The sequence below is a fragment of the Carettochelys insculpta genome, chromosome 4, assembly GCF_033958435.1.
Source record: "Carettochelys insculpta isolate YL-2023 chromosome 4, ASM3395843v1, whole genome shotgun sequence".
Classification (NCBI taxonomy): Eukaryota; Metazoa; Chordata; order Testudines; family Carettochelyidae; genus Carettochelys; species Carettochelys insculpta.
Genome location: NC_134140.1, coordinates 35,342,799 through 35,359,784, shown reverse-complemented (window position 1 = coordinate 35,359,784; position 16,986 = coordinate 35,342,799). Strand labels below are relative to the sequence as shown.

At 39.6% G+C, this 16,986-nt stretch overlaps 1 protein-coding gene across 6 annotated transcripts in view; it reads right to left on the bottom strand.

Annotated features, from left to right (window-relative positions):
* The window catches only part of TBC1D19 (TBC1 domain family member 19), a 108,535-nt gene that overhangs the window by 79,674 nt on the left and 11,875 nt on the right, over positions 1 to 16,986 (bottom strand). For all 6 annotated transcript variants that reach the window (XR_012645240.1, XM_074991774.1, XM_074991775.1 and 3 more), the window contains exons 4-9: positions 14,157 to 14,232; positions 8,609 to 8,683; positions 7,489 to 7,552; positions 6,425 to 6,471; positions 3,840 to 3,950; positions 840 to 912 (exon numbers count right to left, since the gene is read on the bottom strand). Coding sequence is in view for 5 of the 6 variants with exons in the window: in XM_074991774.1 (XP_074847875.1) it covers positions 840 to 912; positions 3,840 to 3,950; positions 6,425 to 6,471; positions 7,489 to 7,552; positions 8,609 to 8,683; positions 14,157 to 14,232 (446 nt within the window). In the remaining variant the exon portion in view is untranslated. The remainder of the gene's footprint in view (positions 1 to 839; positions 913 to 3,839; positions 3,951 to 6,424; positions 6,472 to 7,488; positions 7,553 to 8,608; positions 8,684 to 14,156; positions 14,233 to 16,986) is intronic.

Below are 16,986 nucleotides of genomic sequence, written 5' to 3'. Positions count from 1 at the left end.
ATCTGACATAATTTTAGTTAGTTGGACAACCTCTTATCCTGGGTTTGGCCAAGTTTCCTGTGGTCCCATAAAGTTTGTTTACAGCCACTAGTCCTGGCTCTCAGTGTTCTGTGATGTTATTTAGCTCTAATTTACCCCTAAATGTCTTCTAAGAGCCCAGTAAGTTATGGAAGTGTTGGTAATGTGCTAGAAAATACTGACCTCCTATCAGCCAGCAAATTCTCTCATCTAGCACCAATCACGTCCTGAGAGTGCTGGACGGGAGAGGTTCAACCTGTAGTCAAATATGCAACACTTAATCAAAACATTTTCCACTGAAAAAACCTCTGTAGGCTATTAACTTTTCCATTAGTGGAAACCCTACAATTCTTTCGACAGAAATAAGTGTGCATTCCCTACATAAACTTCATTACACATTATTTAAAACCAAAGACTATTTAACACACAGTAATCACAGCTGCACATGTGTTATTCAAAGCAGTCTGGATTTAAAACTCGTTGAGTCTTTCTAATTTTTTTGGGGGGGAGGGGGGAATTTGGTGAGACACAGGTCTCAAAAGGGTTTAAACTTCTGCAGCTCCATCTGAAATCAACAGAAATTGAAGGCACTTCACATCTTGCAAATCAAGACCGTCACATCTGCAATCGTCTCCATCACCAGTGCAAATATGTTCAACTTGATTTACATGAGAGCTAATGGAGTTACAACTGTGAGACAAATACATGTGAATAGTATGGAAAAAATATGTGAATTACTTTACAATTACACAGTACGCCATGACCATATAAGTTAATCACCACTGTTCATATGAAAATACTAAAGCACAGTATACACTAACCTGGAGGCACCTGCGTAGAATCATCGATACCCAGCTGTCCTGTAGTCAAGCCTAGCTCACTGAAATAGTCTCTCTAAAAATGTAAACAGAGAATTAAAAGCAGATTATTAACAGTTAGCAAAGAGTCCTTCTTTAAAAGTTTAATTTAAAAGTAATCCTTCAATAAAATGCATCCTTATATTCCATAACTTAACTAAATTTATACAAAATCATTTACAAAGCAAAATTATTTTAAAAGAGCAACAAAAATCTTGGGCTGATTCTTAGCCTAAGGCTATGACTAGACTGCAGGGTTTTGTTGACAAAGTGTTTGTTTTGTCGACAAAACCCACTAAGCGTCCAGATTGAAGTGCATTCTGTTGACAGTAAATTGACAGAATCAAGAGCTTCCATAATGAACTTCTGACAACAAAACCATGCAATTTAGACATAGCCTAAAGACAGAAAAACAGTTTGACTTGGCCCTGATTCTTAACTACCTGTGAGCACAACTCGGGCAAAACAGAGAGAAGCTGCAGAGAACCAGTTGTGGTTCCCTGATTCACGGATGCACTGCCCTGAGTGCAAGTTAGGGTTGCCCAGGGGAAGCCCTAACTACCTCCACCACCATAAAGTCCCTCAGAAACTGTGTATGATGAGAATCAGGTGCAACTGAAATCAGATCAACTACATCCCCTTTCCAGCCTACATCTTGTCCCCAGAATACATGTGACACACACTACCCTAACTAGCATTGCCAGACATCTCGTTTCTGACTGCAACATCTGGTTGCAGAACGACTCTGATAGCTCAGATGAGCACTGCCGACTGGGCCATTGGAAGTCCAGTCAGTGGACAGCAGGGATAAGGCAGGCTCCCTGCCCGCCCTTGCACAGAGGGGCTCCCGGAAGTGGTTGGAATGTTCCTATGGTCCATAGGCACAGTGGTAGCCAGGGAGGCTCCACATACTGCCCCACCTTGAGCACCAGGAAATATGGCCAATAGGACCTGTGGAGGTGGCGCCTGCAGGCAAGAGAGGCATATAGATCCTCCGGCCACCCCTGCGTCTAGGGACTGCAGTGATATGCCAGCCATTTCTGGGAGAAGCCTGAGGTAAGTGCTGCCCAGGACCCCCACACAGAACCCCCTCCACTATACCAACCCCCTGCTCTAGCCCTGAGCCCCTCCTGCATTCAAACTCCCTCGGAAAGCCTGCACTGAGTGCCTGCTCCTGCACTCTGAACCCTTTGTCCCCATCCTGGAGCCTGCTCCTGCAACACAAATATCTCATCCCCCAGCTCCACCAAAAAGCTTGTGCCTCCAGCTGGAGCCCGCACCCTTTCCCACAGCTCAATCCCCTGCTCCGCCCAATATAAATGTGTGAGTGACTGAAAGAAAGTCTTGGAGACAGTGAGCAACAGAAGAAGTGGCAAATGGAGGGACTGGGGGCAGGGTGGAAAAAAAGTGATTTTTAAACATAATAAAAACATTTTTATTTAAACGAGATTTTTAATTTTTTTAAATCAACAATGAAATATTAAATTCATCATTTAAAAATAACAGTTAAAATTAAATTTCATTGTAACATGTTAGACATATACTGACAGTTTCATAAAAAGGAATTAATGGCTCTAGCCTGTCCAACCTACTTACTAGCTCTCTTGCTTCTTGAAAGTTCTAGGCTGTTTCTCAGCAGACTAAAAAGTAACACACTCAAAGAAAGACTCAAGACAGATTGTTTTTTGTTGTGTGCTTATGTGCTGGTGGACCTCGTCTAAGCATGGCAGAGGTGTTAGTTAAGACACTGTGTTAAAGACAGAGAGGCATTATACAGAAAATGATGGAGGCAACATAGAAAAGAACAGTAGTGTAGACTGGAAAGGAAAAGAGAAGACATTATTCAGTGCACACGCAGCTTCCTATATTCCTTCACACTATTGCCAAAGAAAACCAGTTACGGCTTCTGAGTTTGAGAGAGATCCTATCTGGGACTATTCTGAAGAAAGTAATTCCCTGGGTAAAAAACGAAAATGTGTCAAATATAAGCAGCGCAAGGAAACACAGGGCCTAGCTGCAAGAATAAAACCTCTTAAGGAAAAACTGCTTATTGGGAGAAAATGATATAGATGAAGATGTGGACATGGCTGAGTGGATCAACAAGTTAGTAACTTAAATAATTCATTTTAATCATCACTTAATACTATTTTATATCTAAATTAAATTAGTCTGATAGATAATATAATGTGTTTAGACTTCAACATAGATTGGCAATTGAAAATTAAATTTAAAATAGGCATTTTAAAATGAACCTGTAATTAAATTGAGACAAATAAAAAAGCTGATTTTTGAAGGTGTTTTGGTTTTTTTTGTTTTTTTAAATCATTGATTTTTGTCCACCCTACTTGGAATGCATTGCCACAAGTTGTAATGGAGTTTAAGAGTACAGAGTGGTTCAAAAAGGAATAGTCTTTTAGGGTAGGTCTACACAGCACTGTTATTTCAAAATAAAAGCCGTTATTTCAAAATAAGTATCCTAGCGTCTACACAGCATAACAGCTATTTTGAAATAATTTCAGGTCTAGTGTAGACTTGCCCTAAGATTCCTTTCCTCATTGTCTAGTACAGTAAACCCTCAAGTCAACGGACTTCAAAAATAACGAACACTGTCTACCAGTCCCCCTCCCCCACCAAATAAATGCCGGAGATTCAGCAGAGTGACCAGAGCTGCCACCGCTGCTGGAGGAGCTGCCACAGCCACTCCATCAGCTGGAGCCACCACAGCAGCTGGGGCCACTGGGGCTGAAGGAGCCACTGAAGTGACTGGGGCCACCACCATGGCTGGGGCTGCCAAGGGCAGAGGAGCCATCAGATTTAATGGACTTCTGATATTAACAGACAACCCATCCTCCCATTAGTCCATTAAATCAAGGGTTTACTGTATGTTACTGATTAGCCAGCCAAAACAGTTCTCATATAAACTACTTTTTTAAGAGAGACTTATTTTAATACATCTGTACTTACCAGTTCAGGGATGTCTTTAACTTTCAGAGGAACCTGAATTAGACCCAGATGATTTCTGAAGCTAGGCTGATCGCCACTTTCATAATTTGGGTTGCGAAGGTTCATTAATACCTTTTAAAAAAAGAATACAATCTGTCATTCCCTGCATATAGGCCTAAACCGACATGAGGCTGTGGCCCAACAGCATCAGCATCACAAATTAAGCTTAGACACAAATATAGTGCTATATTCTGCAGCACTACAGGCACCAAATGTAGGCCTAAATTTTCAAAAGCAACTAGTGATTTTGGGCAGCCAACTTCAAAATCCACAAGGGATCTAATTTTTAAAAAGTGCTTAAGGCTCCCTTTCAGAAAACTGAAACTGAGGCCTGGTCTACACTAGGAAATTAGGTCGAACTAAGTTGACTTAAGTTGATTTTCTTAGCACTTGCACCACACTACAGGGTCCATTCCACTGCCTTTAAAGGATCCTATGGTTGATATTGGTCCTCCTGCTTTTCACAAGGAGCAATGTCAAATTTGATCTTGCATGGTCAACTTTAGGATAGTCCAGAAAGAGCATTGTGATATTTTATGTTCTTGGCCTCCTGGGCTATGTCTACACGTGCCCCAAACTTCGAAATGGCCACGCAAATGGCCATTTCGAAGTTTACTAATGAAGCGCTGAAATGCATTTTCAGCACTTCATTAGCATGCGGGCAGCAGCGGCGCTTCGAAATTGATGCGGCTTGCCGCCACGCGGCTCGTCCAAACAGGGCTCCTTTTCAAAAGGACCCCGCCTACTTCGAAGTCCCCTTATTCCCATCAGCTGATGGAATAAGGGGACTTCGAAGTAGGCGGCATCCTTTCAAAAAGGAGCCCCCTCTGGACGCGCCGCGCGGCAGCAAGCCGCATCAATTTCGAAGCGCCGCTGCTGCCCGCATGCTAATGAAGCGCTGAATATGCATTTCACCGCTTCATTAGTAAACTTCGAAATGGCCATTTGCGTGGCCATTTCGAAGTTTGGGGCACGTGTAGACACAGCCATAGTGCTCTAAAGAGCGGCTGGAGAATAGAAGCTAAAAGTTCAGCATCTGCCTTGAACAATTGGGCACTGAGGTTGTCATGTCCTGGAGCTTCACCATTCTTTAAGGATCTTACTGCCACGCTGCTTTCTTCCATTTTTAGTGGTGTAGTATTCATGTCAAGGTCTGCTTCCGCTTCCAGAATATCAGCTGCTTCTTCTGGTGGGAGCCTGTTTAGAACATCTTGAATGTGTTCTGCCCAACAAGCCTCTTGTTCCCTCTCTATTGTACATTTCCTTGTTTGTCCACGAAAGGGACACTTGTACTGGCATAGCACTGAAAACAAGCCTAGTGATTTTTAAAATCTTTCCTTGTTCTCTTTGAGTAGTTCCTACTTCAACTTATGTTGCTAGTTCTTCTGTGTGCTCTTATCAGTTCTCACCAGTTTCTTGACATGCCAGTCTGCTTCTTCATACTGCTGCTGGTATCGTTCTTTCAATCTTTCTGATATAATACCTGTAAGTTTATTCTTTAAGTTTCTGTAAGTTTCTTCTTCCTACTTCTGTTATCGACTGCCTTCCATGTGCCTTGCATGATCCATACTTTCTTCTGGTTTTGTTTGAAACCGAGGCAGTCCTCACTGTTCTTTATGTATATTGTTGTAATTTGTTCCCATTTCTTATTATTTTCTTCTATGGTGTGAGACTCCTCTTCAAGATCTTGTAAAACTTGAAACCTGTTTTTCACCTTAAGAACAAAAGCATTCTTAACTTTGGAGTCTTATAGCTTCTCTGCATCAAAGTGTTTCCACACGGGTATCTTGCGACCAGTGCTTCTTAGCTTAAGCTTTATGAGTGCTGTCACAAGGTGGTGATCACTGCTGACATCAGCCCCTCTTTTCATCTTGATGCTTCATAAGACATACCACTTAATACATAAAATTATGTAACAAATTCAATTTTCTGATTCATTCTGCTGCATCTGACTTTTAATTATGTAAATTAACTGACTATCATATTTCTGTGCACCTCACCTACACTGTCCAAGGTTCTAGATAAATTTGTTTAATCAACATCTAACAGAGTATTACTCAAACATTGATTTTGTTTTGTATTTTCATAAGCAACAGCATTCTACATATTGTCATTTTAACAAGTCACCAGTGATTTCTATGGTGCAATAGACCCCATATTTTTACTGCCATATTTTTATTATGGCCTTCAGTATTATGAACTATGCAAAATAAATAAAACTGAGCAATTCAGGCATTAAAGACTTAGCAGTGAGCTAGATTTATTTTTCAGTTTCTTGTTTTGGTCACAGGCAAAAGCCCAAACTATTTCCAAGTATCAGGAGATACCACACAACACACACACGCCATCAACTACTTAATGCAGCTTTGTGCCTGATTATTTAATGCACAGTGTTATGTGTTGATTTAGTTTGCCTTATTTAGGAGAAAATTGATTTCTATTTCTTATCCATCTGTTGAAGACTCCCCATTCACATGCTCTACTTTACAAAGGTGAATATAAAGAATGTAAACCATTGGGTGGTTGGTAATTTCTCTAGTGCTTACCTCAAGAAAATCTTTAGGTGCATAAACAGGTCGGAAGAGACTTAAATCTGAAATTAACAAAACGTAAAGAAAGATTTAAATTAAAATTTTATACAGATTGCGTCGGAATTGGGAAAAAAACTCCACATGTATTGCCAATGTAACTGTCCCTATAACTTAAAATACATCATTGCCATTAGATTTTTATTAACAGTTATATTTAAAAAGTTCACATCAGTATATAAGTGAATCATTAATTGATGCTATGCACAAGAGCCAAAATAAATTATTTAATAAAACTTCTATTTAATTACCACTGAATTACAAAAAGAAAAATGGGTGCAATACAAAATACATCCCTGTTATTTTTACAACTCCACAATAAAATAAAAGCACAAAGGATAAATTTTGAATGTTCTTAATTTCGGAAGTTAAAATAGCTTCAAAACCAATATAAAGTAAAAAATACACCATCTATTCATTTTCTTCTATCCCAGACAGCATATCTATAAATTAATAAGGCACGAAACTACAGTTCAGACCATGAAAATTGTCAAGTGACTGTCTGATCTTATTCACAGTGCATAGAAATGCATGTGCATCCTAACTGAATCGCTTTCTATGAAGCTGTTCAGAATGTAACTCCTACATATTGATTAGCTGTGTCACTTTTAGCTGTTGGAAAAAAAAAAAACACATTATTTAGATAAGAGAAAACTGTTTCAAATTAAATGACATAAAAAGTAAATGCTATTATGTTTTTCTTTTAATTAGTGTACTTTTCCAATTAATAACAATTAAAACTACTTATTCAAATTCCCTAATTATTAGTATACAAAAAAATATATCCCCATACTGCAGGTGTAGATTAAAAATCCAAAACAGTAATTCTTTAAAAAATAAATAACAAAGTGAATAGGTATTTGTGAATTACCAAACACTATGTATTAGGGAAAAACCAAAACTCAGAACAGGAACTCATTATCTTTATAACGGATACTACTTTAATCTCTGATTGATAATTAAGGAGATGAATATGCATTTGTTTTGCTGCTATATAAAAAGGCACATTTTATTTAACATACCTGGCTCATCAGTTCCCATTTCATTCCATTTATTAAGCAGTTCTTTTTGCTCTGCTATAGGTCGCTGTAAATCAAAAGAAATTGTTTCTTTTAATTAACCAACTAAAAATATAAAATTCACCCACCTCCACAGCATACACCACACCTTTATTTCTCTCTATTGCACCAAATCCAAGTAAGGGATGCACCACAGGGAATGGAATCCCTTTCTTCCTGTTTTTGGGTACTTTTTGGCACACTGTATCTGCTACCGAACACTTAGCTATGTTTGGCTCGTGTTTCCCTGTATCTGTGGCTACTCCCTTGCACCAGCCATGTGGTGTCACTAAACTTCCTCTTCAAGATGCCAGAAGCCCTGAAGAGTACAGCTCAATTGCACAAAAGGGCTCTAGATTCCCCTGCATTTCCTTCTCTTTTTTTCCCCTGTAATCATGTCCTCTGCCTTGTACAATAAATCACAGCAGTTCTGACAGCTACCAGGCTTTAAAGGAGAGGAACAGGGAAGATTAGCGCTGTAATACCTACTTGCCAGTTCTGCCCTGTTCATATTTCAAATCTCTATAAATTAATAAAAACATTAGTGAGGAATGGATGAAGAAGGGAAGTGATGATAGTGGTATATTGTGCCTTTCCATGGTCTCAACTTAAACTCTGGCCCCAATCAGCAATGAAAGAATGTCAATGCAATTATTGGTTGTTCATTGGCCAATGAGTGAGAATTTGAATCCCACCTGTGTGTATTACTGTCTACATCACACCAAAACAACCCATCAATTGACTTCCCAACATGGTATTCCCAGCAATGGCCAATCACTACAACAGCCCAGAGAAAAATTTAAGGCTCTTCCTTCCCAAGATGGTCCTTCCAGAGTACAATGGAAGCACACCAGCGAGGACATTTTCACACTATCATTACATCCCTGCAATCTGTCCCAGAAAATTTTAGGTTCTAATGCGACAATTCCTGACATCGGTGGAACTGTGTACGTGCAAAGCTATGCATGAGGTAAGTTTTGACAGGATCAGGATCATAGTTTACAAAGGATACATAGTTTACAAAGATACAAAGTGGCATGAACTCTACATTCACTTTAAAAAGGTAAAATAAAAATCACAGTACCTTCCGTGCTAATGGGATACTGAGTTCTGTGCACATGCTATTTAGACTCTTGAGAATTCGCTTCTCCCAGCTTCCCTGTAACACATGAGCATTTTTTAATGAAACACAGAACTTCCTTCCTGTCCCACCATTTATATTTATTACAATAGCCCAGCCTAATCAAAGAACAACTTTAAAAGAAATGATGACGTCTGCCAAAAGTTTATATGGGTATTTACAAATGTGAATGTTTTTCAGTGGACAATGAAAAAATTGTTTATGCCACAAAGTAACAAAGAACCAACAAAATGAGGCTGCTCACTACACTGTATGTTCTTTAAAAAGTCTATGCTTTATAGATACTGACTCTTGAAAGAAATGCCAGTGCCCAGCCTACCTTTAATACTGGTAACCATTAATTTTACATTTTACCATAATACTGGAGAAGCATGCTCCGGAAAGTGTACTATATAAAATAATGCCCCATTCAGCCTTGGGAACATAGAGAAAGAGACAGTAAATATCTTTTCCCAAACTGTTGGAAATTATCTTAGAGTCAGCCAATAAATCCTTAATGACTGTAAATAATGAGATTTAAAAAATTAAAGCTTTATGACTATTAAAAATGAATTAACATCACATGCAAACATACAAAACAAACAGCCTTATAGCAAACACTAACAAGTTCTCAAGCTGCCTTTTTCTTACTGTAACCATCTGTAAATTTTGATTTTAGATGGAATTACTCTTCATCAGTTTGTGTGTGAATAGTGAAATCAATGTTTATCAACATTTATCAGTAAAAAATCAAGTCCTTACTAGGCAAAGACAGCAGCTCTCAAATAAGAAATTAAAAATAAAAGGTAGTACCTTAACAACAGAGAGAACAAATAAATAGCTTTTAGAGGAATCAGATTCCAGTCATAAATGTAGCATATTTTCAAATTTTCCACACTAGGCTAGATTCTCAGTTGGTGTAAATTGGCATAGTTCCACTGAAATCTACAGATCAGGGCCAGTTTACATCATCTGAGGATCTAGACCATAAAGGTTCATTAATACTGTGATAGCACTGAATTTACTTATATTTGATTTGTATTTGTTTTTTGCCAAATTAATTCCATCTCAAATGCTGTTTTAATAGCTTTATCCTGATAATGCTACTTGATACTGCATATGAGGAATTTCATTGAGCACACACCCTAATTAGGGATTTTAACATTCTCTGTATGCAAACACCACTCAAGAAAAGGGACAGATTCCCATTAAGTTCACTTGGCCCACACACATGAAATCAAAGTCCCTGCTTCACAGACACTGCAGTTTAAGATGGCAAGCCACACATGAACATTGGGGATAATGGATAAAACATACATGCATAAAATCCAAGTTTGAGGTTTATTTAAATCCATAGTTCGTATTAACAAGGTATATGTAAAGAAATCAACCAGTTATGTGAACAAACACCAATAAATCCACCCCCTCCATCCCAATTAAACACTGGGAGAAAACGTTTTTAAACAGTAAAATACCTCCATCCCTAGACAGGCTTTGTAGGTTTTGAGGACAGAAGGAGCCATTACGATCATCTAGTCTGACCCAGGGTGAAAATAACTTATGTTTCTAATGGATAGTGTCATACCACCCCCACCTGGAGGAAAAGGAGCAGAAAGCAGGCGGATGGGGGATGCAATATGACAGTATCTGTAAGAAATGTAAGTGTGGAGTGGAATGCAGAGGGCTCAGGGCATGACGGGGGGGATGTGGGAAGAGGTGCAGGAGGCAGAATAGGAATGTGGGGGAGTACAGGAGTCAGGGATGGGGGTATGAGGAGGGGCTCAAAGCAGGGGTCTGAAAAGTGTGGTGCTCAGAAGGGAGGATGAAAGGTGCAGGAGTCAGGATGGGGGCTGAAGGTGTGAGGGGATCAGTGTAGTTGCTTTGGGGCACAGAAATCAGGGCTGGAGTTGGAAAGGGCTCAAGGCAGGGGTCTGGGTGCGGAAGTCAGGGCAGGGGCTGAATTCTATGTAGGGGTGAGTGCAGGAAGGAGATGGGTGCTATTTTTGAAGACGGGCAGAGGCAATACAGCTGCACATACCACCGCCATGTTCTTCTTCCCCTTCCCATCCTCTGCCCCTCCTCCCAAGAGCTGGGAGTGAGACGAATGCATGCAGGCTGTGCACTTCCCCTCCGTCCCTAATTGTCAGGGGAAAAAGAACAGCGGAGTATGTAGTATGTGCACCTGCAGCCCCCAATAATTCCTTAATGATAGTAAATGCTGAGATTTTTAAAAAATAAAGCTTTAAAACTATTAAAATGAATTGTCAACATCACATGCACATATACACCCCTGGCTTTCTCCAAATGGTGCTCTGGGGTGGGAGACTTTAGGCGGGGGCAGTCCCTGTCTCAGTAGGGTACCTCCAGCCAGCCCCTTGCAGTCCCTATCTCAGTAGGGTACCTCCAGCCAGCCCCTTTCACCTGCCAGTCTGCCTGCTGCTTAGTACACCATCTTTGCAAACACCATAGATTTAACCAGGACCTCTAGAGATAAAAAGCATGACTCTATAGCCTGAGCTGAGGAATCAAACTGTGTACTTAGGAGATATAAAGACCCACCTTCTCTGATCATTAGGCACCGAAGCAATTGATTGCATGCACTAACTGCTGGACTTTCTAATGATGGAGTTGGATGCTAAGTCACACCTCTTATTAGACTGAGACTATCTACAGACTTTCACAAGCAGTGGGGAAGAAAAGAAGTGGTTTTATTGGTTCCTATTTTCTTTTCACAAATTTATTTTTCAGTTTATATGAGTCTATCTTTCTGGTGTACATGTCAGTACAGCCAAACCCTCCTGTACTCACATATAAAACATTATCAATGTCATTTTACTTCTTCAGAACATTTCAAAAAGCACCATACTACCACATCAAAAAACCTGAAATGAAGACCAGCCACCTGTCACAATACAGCCACTATCACAGTGCCTGGAGTCCTAAGTAGGCTCTCCTTGCTCAACACATACCGCACCAACACCATCAGAACCACTCACGTTGGCTTTTGGAACAAATTCCATAAAACCTACACCCCATGCAATTGTGCTCTATACTTGAAGGTAATTTTGGCTCATCAGATAAGCTAAAGTCAGATCTGTTGTTTGTAAAGGACTCAAGAACATTCCAAAGAGAGGAGAAGGTCACAGGTTGTCCCATTTCAAGGGGGGCTCTGATGCGCTCAAATACCATTGAACCTGCCTGTTACGCCAGCATGGGCGCCCTTTTACTCATCATGCAGACACAGGCTATTAAGTCTCCTTTAGCACACATGCACAAGCAGGGCCATAACCAACTGCAGGAGTAAGAGACACTGAGATCAGCTCTGGGAAGACTCAGTTTAAGGAATTTCCCCTAGCACTCAGTTGCCCACTTTTATTGGGGTGCAGACTCAAAGTTTTATTGTCTTGCACAGAATATTAAAATGTGCTCATCTCAGTCTCATAAAAATTTACTCTCTTCCTCAATGTGGAGATAAGCATGAGTTCTCCCTGCAGTAAGAACTTACATAAACTGGGTCTAATAATAGACAAAATTAATGTATTATCAACCACAGGTTGGTGGTCTGCCCTCATCCAGCACTGTTGTGACCTGACTCAGTCTGAAAGAAGGGAGATTCCCTGTTTCTGGACCCCCCAGACTGCCACCCTGCCCTTCTGCTGGCTGTGTTTTTACCCCAACTGACACACCTACCGCCGGCTCAGCTGGACTGTCGACCCTTGCCTCCTGGTTGACAACCCCAGCCAGGCTGCTGGACACCACTCTCAATGAAAATAGACTAGTGAGTACCAGTGTTACTTATACAGATTTTTTTTTCTTTCTTAGTCCATCTGACTTACAAAAATATTAGGAAGAAGGGTTTGGTTTTTAAGACCAGTCCATTCAAATTCTTTATTAGTACTAGTATTTTCTTAAAAATCACTGAAACATTAATATTGATACTAGATTCTGTAAAAAATACTATTTGTTTAAAACAAATGTATTTACTAAGCCTGATATCTGGAGCCAAACAAACTTGTACAAAATATGTATCAAGCACTCAAATAGAAGAGCAAAGCAGCTGCCTCTCGGAACTTACAGTTTAATGCTTCAGTTCTGCATAAATAAACGCACATCCTTAACTTTACCACACAAATGGACCCAATGAGTGCCTAAATCTTTACAGGAGTAGGCAGTAAGGCCCTAATACTAGAAAACAATTAACATGATACAAAATCTTCTGCTAATTAAACCACTGGGAGTTGAAGACATTGAGCAACTCACAAAAGAAGGCCTGATCCAAAACCCACTTAAGTCAATGAAAAAAATTCCTGTTGACATCTGTGGGCTTTCAATCAATCCTGCAGATACTTCACATGTTGCATCTTTTGGGGTTAAATTATTACAAAAACACTACACACACAAATCATAATAAAAGTCTTCCAAATATACTTCATAATTTCCCAGAATCCAAATCATGTATACAACTAACTGAATACAGCCCCAGCAGTTGTCACCATGCTCCAGTTCTCCAGTCCATCTCCAGCATATCTCATCACACCTCAGTCCCAGCCTTTAGCCCTCTCTGACTCTCTGGCTTCAAATCAGAGAGCCAGTAGGCATTTCCTTCTGGTCATCTAAGCCTTTAACCCTTTCCAGCCTTCTGTGGTCATGGTTCTCTATCTCCCCCTGCCAGATTCCTGCCAATTTCACTCTTCTTCCAGGAAGAGTCTGCAGAGAGTTTTCTTGTTATCACAGCTTTCTCCAGAAACCTTCTTCAGTTTCCTGATTTCCAGCTAAGTCTCCTTGCTCTCTCCTCATTTAACCCCTTAGCTCTCACCAGCCTCTTTTCCAGACTGATTCACTCTGTCCTCAGGCACACCTTCATTTATATGGCCCAAGTGCCTTATTTCAAAAGCCAATTAGGAGGTAGCTTATAAGTCATAGCTGTAGTGGCTCTAATGCCTCCTAAAGGACCACTGTCACCCTCTGTCAGGCTGATTGAAGAAATTTATTTTCAAGTAGGATTTGAAAGTAATTAATTCAGGAAAGACATTCCAAGCACTGCTGTCCACATGAAAGAAGTCAACATAGCACTTTTCCTCCATTCACATTTGTTCTAGAAGAGAAACTGACATTTCATAAGCAGAACTGAGTTACGGAAAATGCTACATGTGCTTTCATAACACTAACTACAACAGTGAACTCACTGACATACACCTTCAATAGACACATTTGTCTAACTTACAATTTTTAGTCCATACCAGGAAAAGCTGTTATTTTCAATAAAAAGTAAATGGATGTGTTAGCTACTTATTTGTTAAGTGCTGACACTATGCTATGTATTCAACGACACAAAGTCTCTGCCTCCAAAGAAATAACCCTCAAAAATACAAAACATCAAATTAAGATACACTGGAAGAATCTCTGGAATGAACAACAATTGGATAGAATAGGTAGAACAATTTACTGAATGACGTGAATAATCACAGAATCATAGAACTACAAAACAACAGAAAGATTGACAACAACCAACCTGTGCTTTCCTCATGTACACTAAGGGTTCCTTCATGTGCTCAGGAGGAGCTGCTGGATGACAGGGTGAAGGGAACCTTAAGAAAACAACATTATGTTTTGAATGTTTAGATTATTGTTAAATAAACTGATGTTGTGAGCTCTTCAGAGTAATCTTTGAACTACTTTTCATCTCTCTATAATTACTTTTAGAATAAGTACAGCATATGCAGTAATAATTCTACACCCATGGTCAACCTCCGACCTTGGGAAAAAAAAGATCAACATCAACAAGTGAAATTGCACTTCCTATCTTTGCATTATAGATATTCATTATCTTAATTAGAAAAGAAATAGCCGAGGGTACTGTAAATCTCTGGCACAGATGAAATGTTCACATTCATGAACCCAAATGTAATTTCTGCCTCTTGGATAAAACAATGAATAATTTTGTGGACGGTAATCTAAACTTGAAAGAGTGGACTTCACATAAAATGCAGACTCCTATCTTACTATGTATGTAGAGAATTTCAAGGATGTAAAATAAATATTCACATCTATAGGCAAGAAATTTAGAAGAAACAGAACATAAATAGAAGGTATTTTACAAAAAACTGTTAATCACATCACAAATATTCATAAAATAAATCAAATGTTACCAATAAATTTTAAAGTACGATTATCTTAGACTTTAGTCCATCCTGTGTTTTTCATCACATTCTCCAAGCTTGCCTATCAGCTGCCATGTGACCTAAGTGCTGGAATTCATATGCCAATCTGACACAATCAGAATGGGTCTGAATAGAGACTGCCATCAGATTACCAAAATTACCATTTCCACTGTAGATGTTCTTACCTTCTTATGCACATCCACCCTGATTGAATTAAGTATCCGAGAGGTAGCCGTGTTAGTCTGTAGCTTCAAGAACAACAAGAAGTCTTGTGGCACCTTATAGACTAACAGATATTTTGGAGCATAAAATTTTATGGGCAAAGATCTGCTTCGCCAGATGCATGAGTGAGGGGGTGGTTTCAGAGGGGTATTTAAAGAGAGGGGTCCCAGTAAGAGGGAGGGCCCTCTTGAAGCTACAGACTAACACGGCTACCTCTCAGATACTTAATTCTATCAGGGTGGATGTGCATAAGAAGGTAAGAACATCTACAGTGGAAATGGTAATTTGGTAATCTGATGGCAATCTCTATTCAGACCCATTCTGATTGTGTCAAATTTGCATATGAATTCCAGCTCAGTAATTTCACATTGCAGCCTCATTTTGTTCACTTTCCAGTTTTTGTATATTACCATTCTTCATGTATGATTTGGGTCCATTTATTCTGTTGTGTAGAGACAGTTTGGTTTGTCCACGGTACATGACAGAGGGGTACTGCTGGAAAATAACACTTCATTGGATGGGTACATGAATGAGCTTTTGCAGGTATGGCTGATAGTGTCAGGTCCTAGATGGTGCAACTAGTGTAGATGTGTGGACAGATCGGACAACAGGGTTTGTAGCAGGGACTGGCTCCCTGATCAGTGGGGTACGTAATTGGTGGTGAATTTTTTTTCTTCTTGGGGAATAGTTTGTAAGCAAGGAGTGGCCTGCCCTCCGTAGTCTTTGAGAGCAAGGGATCATCATCTGGGATAGGTTTTAAATCCTTGATGATGCATTTGGGAGATTTTTAGCTGGGGGCTGTAGGGAATGGCCAGTGGTATTCTGCTTTCTTTGTTGGGTCTATCCTGTAGTGGTTATGCCCCTCCTATAGGTTTCTTTTCCTTTCTCTTAATACATCCGATAAATAGAATTTCAATTCATGAAAGCGTATGCCATAATAAAATTGTGAGTCTTTAAGAACCACTGAACTCCTCTTTCTCTCTTTGAGTGAGTAGCAAATCCCATGTGAATGACAGGCAATTATCTTATGTTAATTCTTATAGCCAATCTCCTGGTGACGTTTGGGAAACCTGCATTCGGAAGTCTCTGGGACTGCCTGTTTTTCTCTTAAACTATCACAGAGCATTTTTAATTCTATCTTTCTGTTGAATTCTCTTTGTGTCAGTTGACATTTATCAGAATTTTCCAGATCTGAAGAAGCGAGTCTGTCCCATGAAACTCATCACCTAATAAGTTACTTCGTTAGTCTTTAAAGTGCTACAGGACTGCTTGTTTGTTTTATCCAAAGACACTGAACTGTGAAGAGAAGCCTGGGACTATACACATACACTTAGGGCCTGATCCTCTTAATCTATAATCTTCTTAAATTTCATCCAGGAGATGTGTTACTCGTCAGATTAAAGTCGACAAGCTCACGTGGATGCACCCTGAATATGAACATTGGACTACAACCTATGGATTAATTCTATAAGAAATCTTTGCAACTGCAAAGCTCAACAGCTCTGCTATGAATCTGATCTCACAATTGTATTCCTGCCTGTATGTATACTGATCTCTTCTAACCTCCTCTTTTCCTTTTTAATAAACTGTAGTTTAGTTAATAAGATTTGATATTAAGCATGTATTTGGGCTAATATATGAAACAGTGATTAACCTGGAAAGCCATGTTTCTGATCCTTTGGGATTGGTAGAATTTTCTTATATAATGAACAAGATCTTCAGTGATCCTCATCATATTTGATGTGACTGTGTAGGCAGAGGGCTAAGGCTGGGTTGATTGAAGAGAAATGTGTTGTTGGCTTATGGGTAACCAGAGAGGTAATACAGTAGGACCACGTCCACATTAGCAAGTACATTCGAAAGTAACGTTGAAAGAAGGCCATCTTTCGAAACTTCCCGCAGTGCACCTACACACACCTCAAGATCTTTCAAAATTAACTTTGAAAGAAAGGGGCTGTT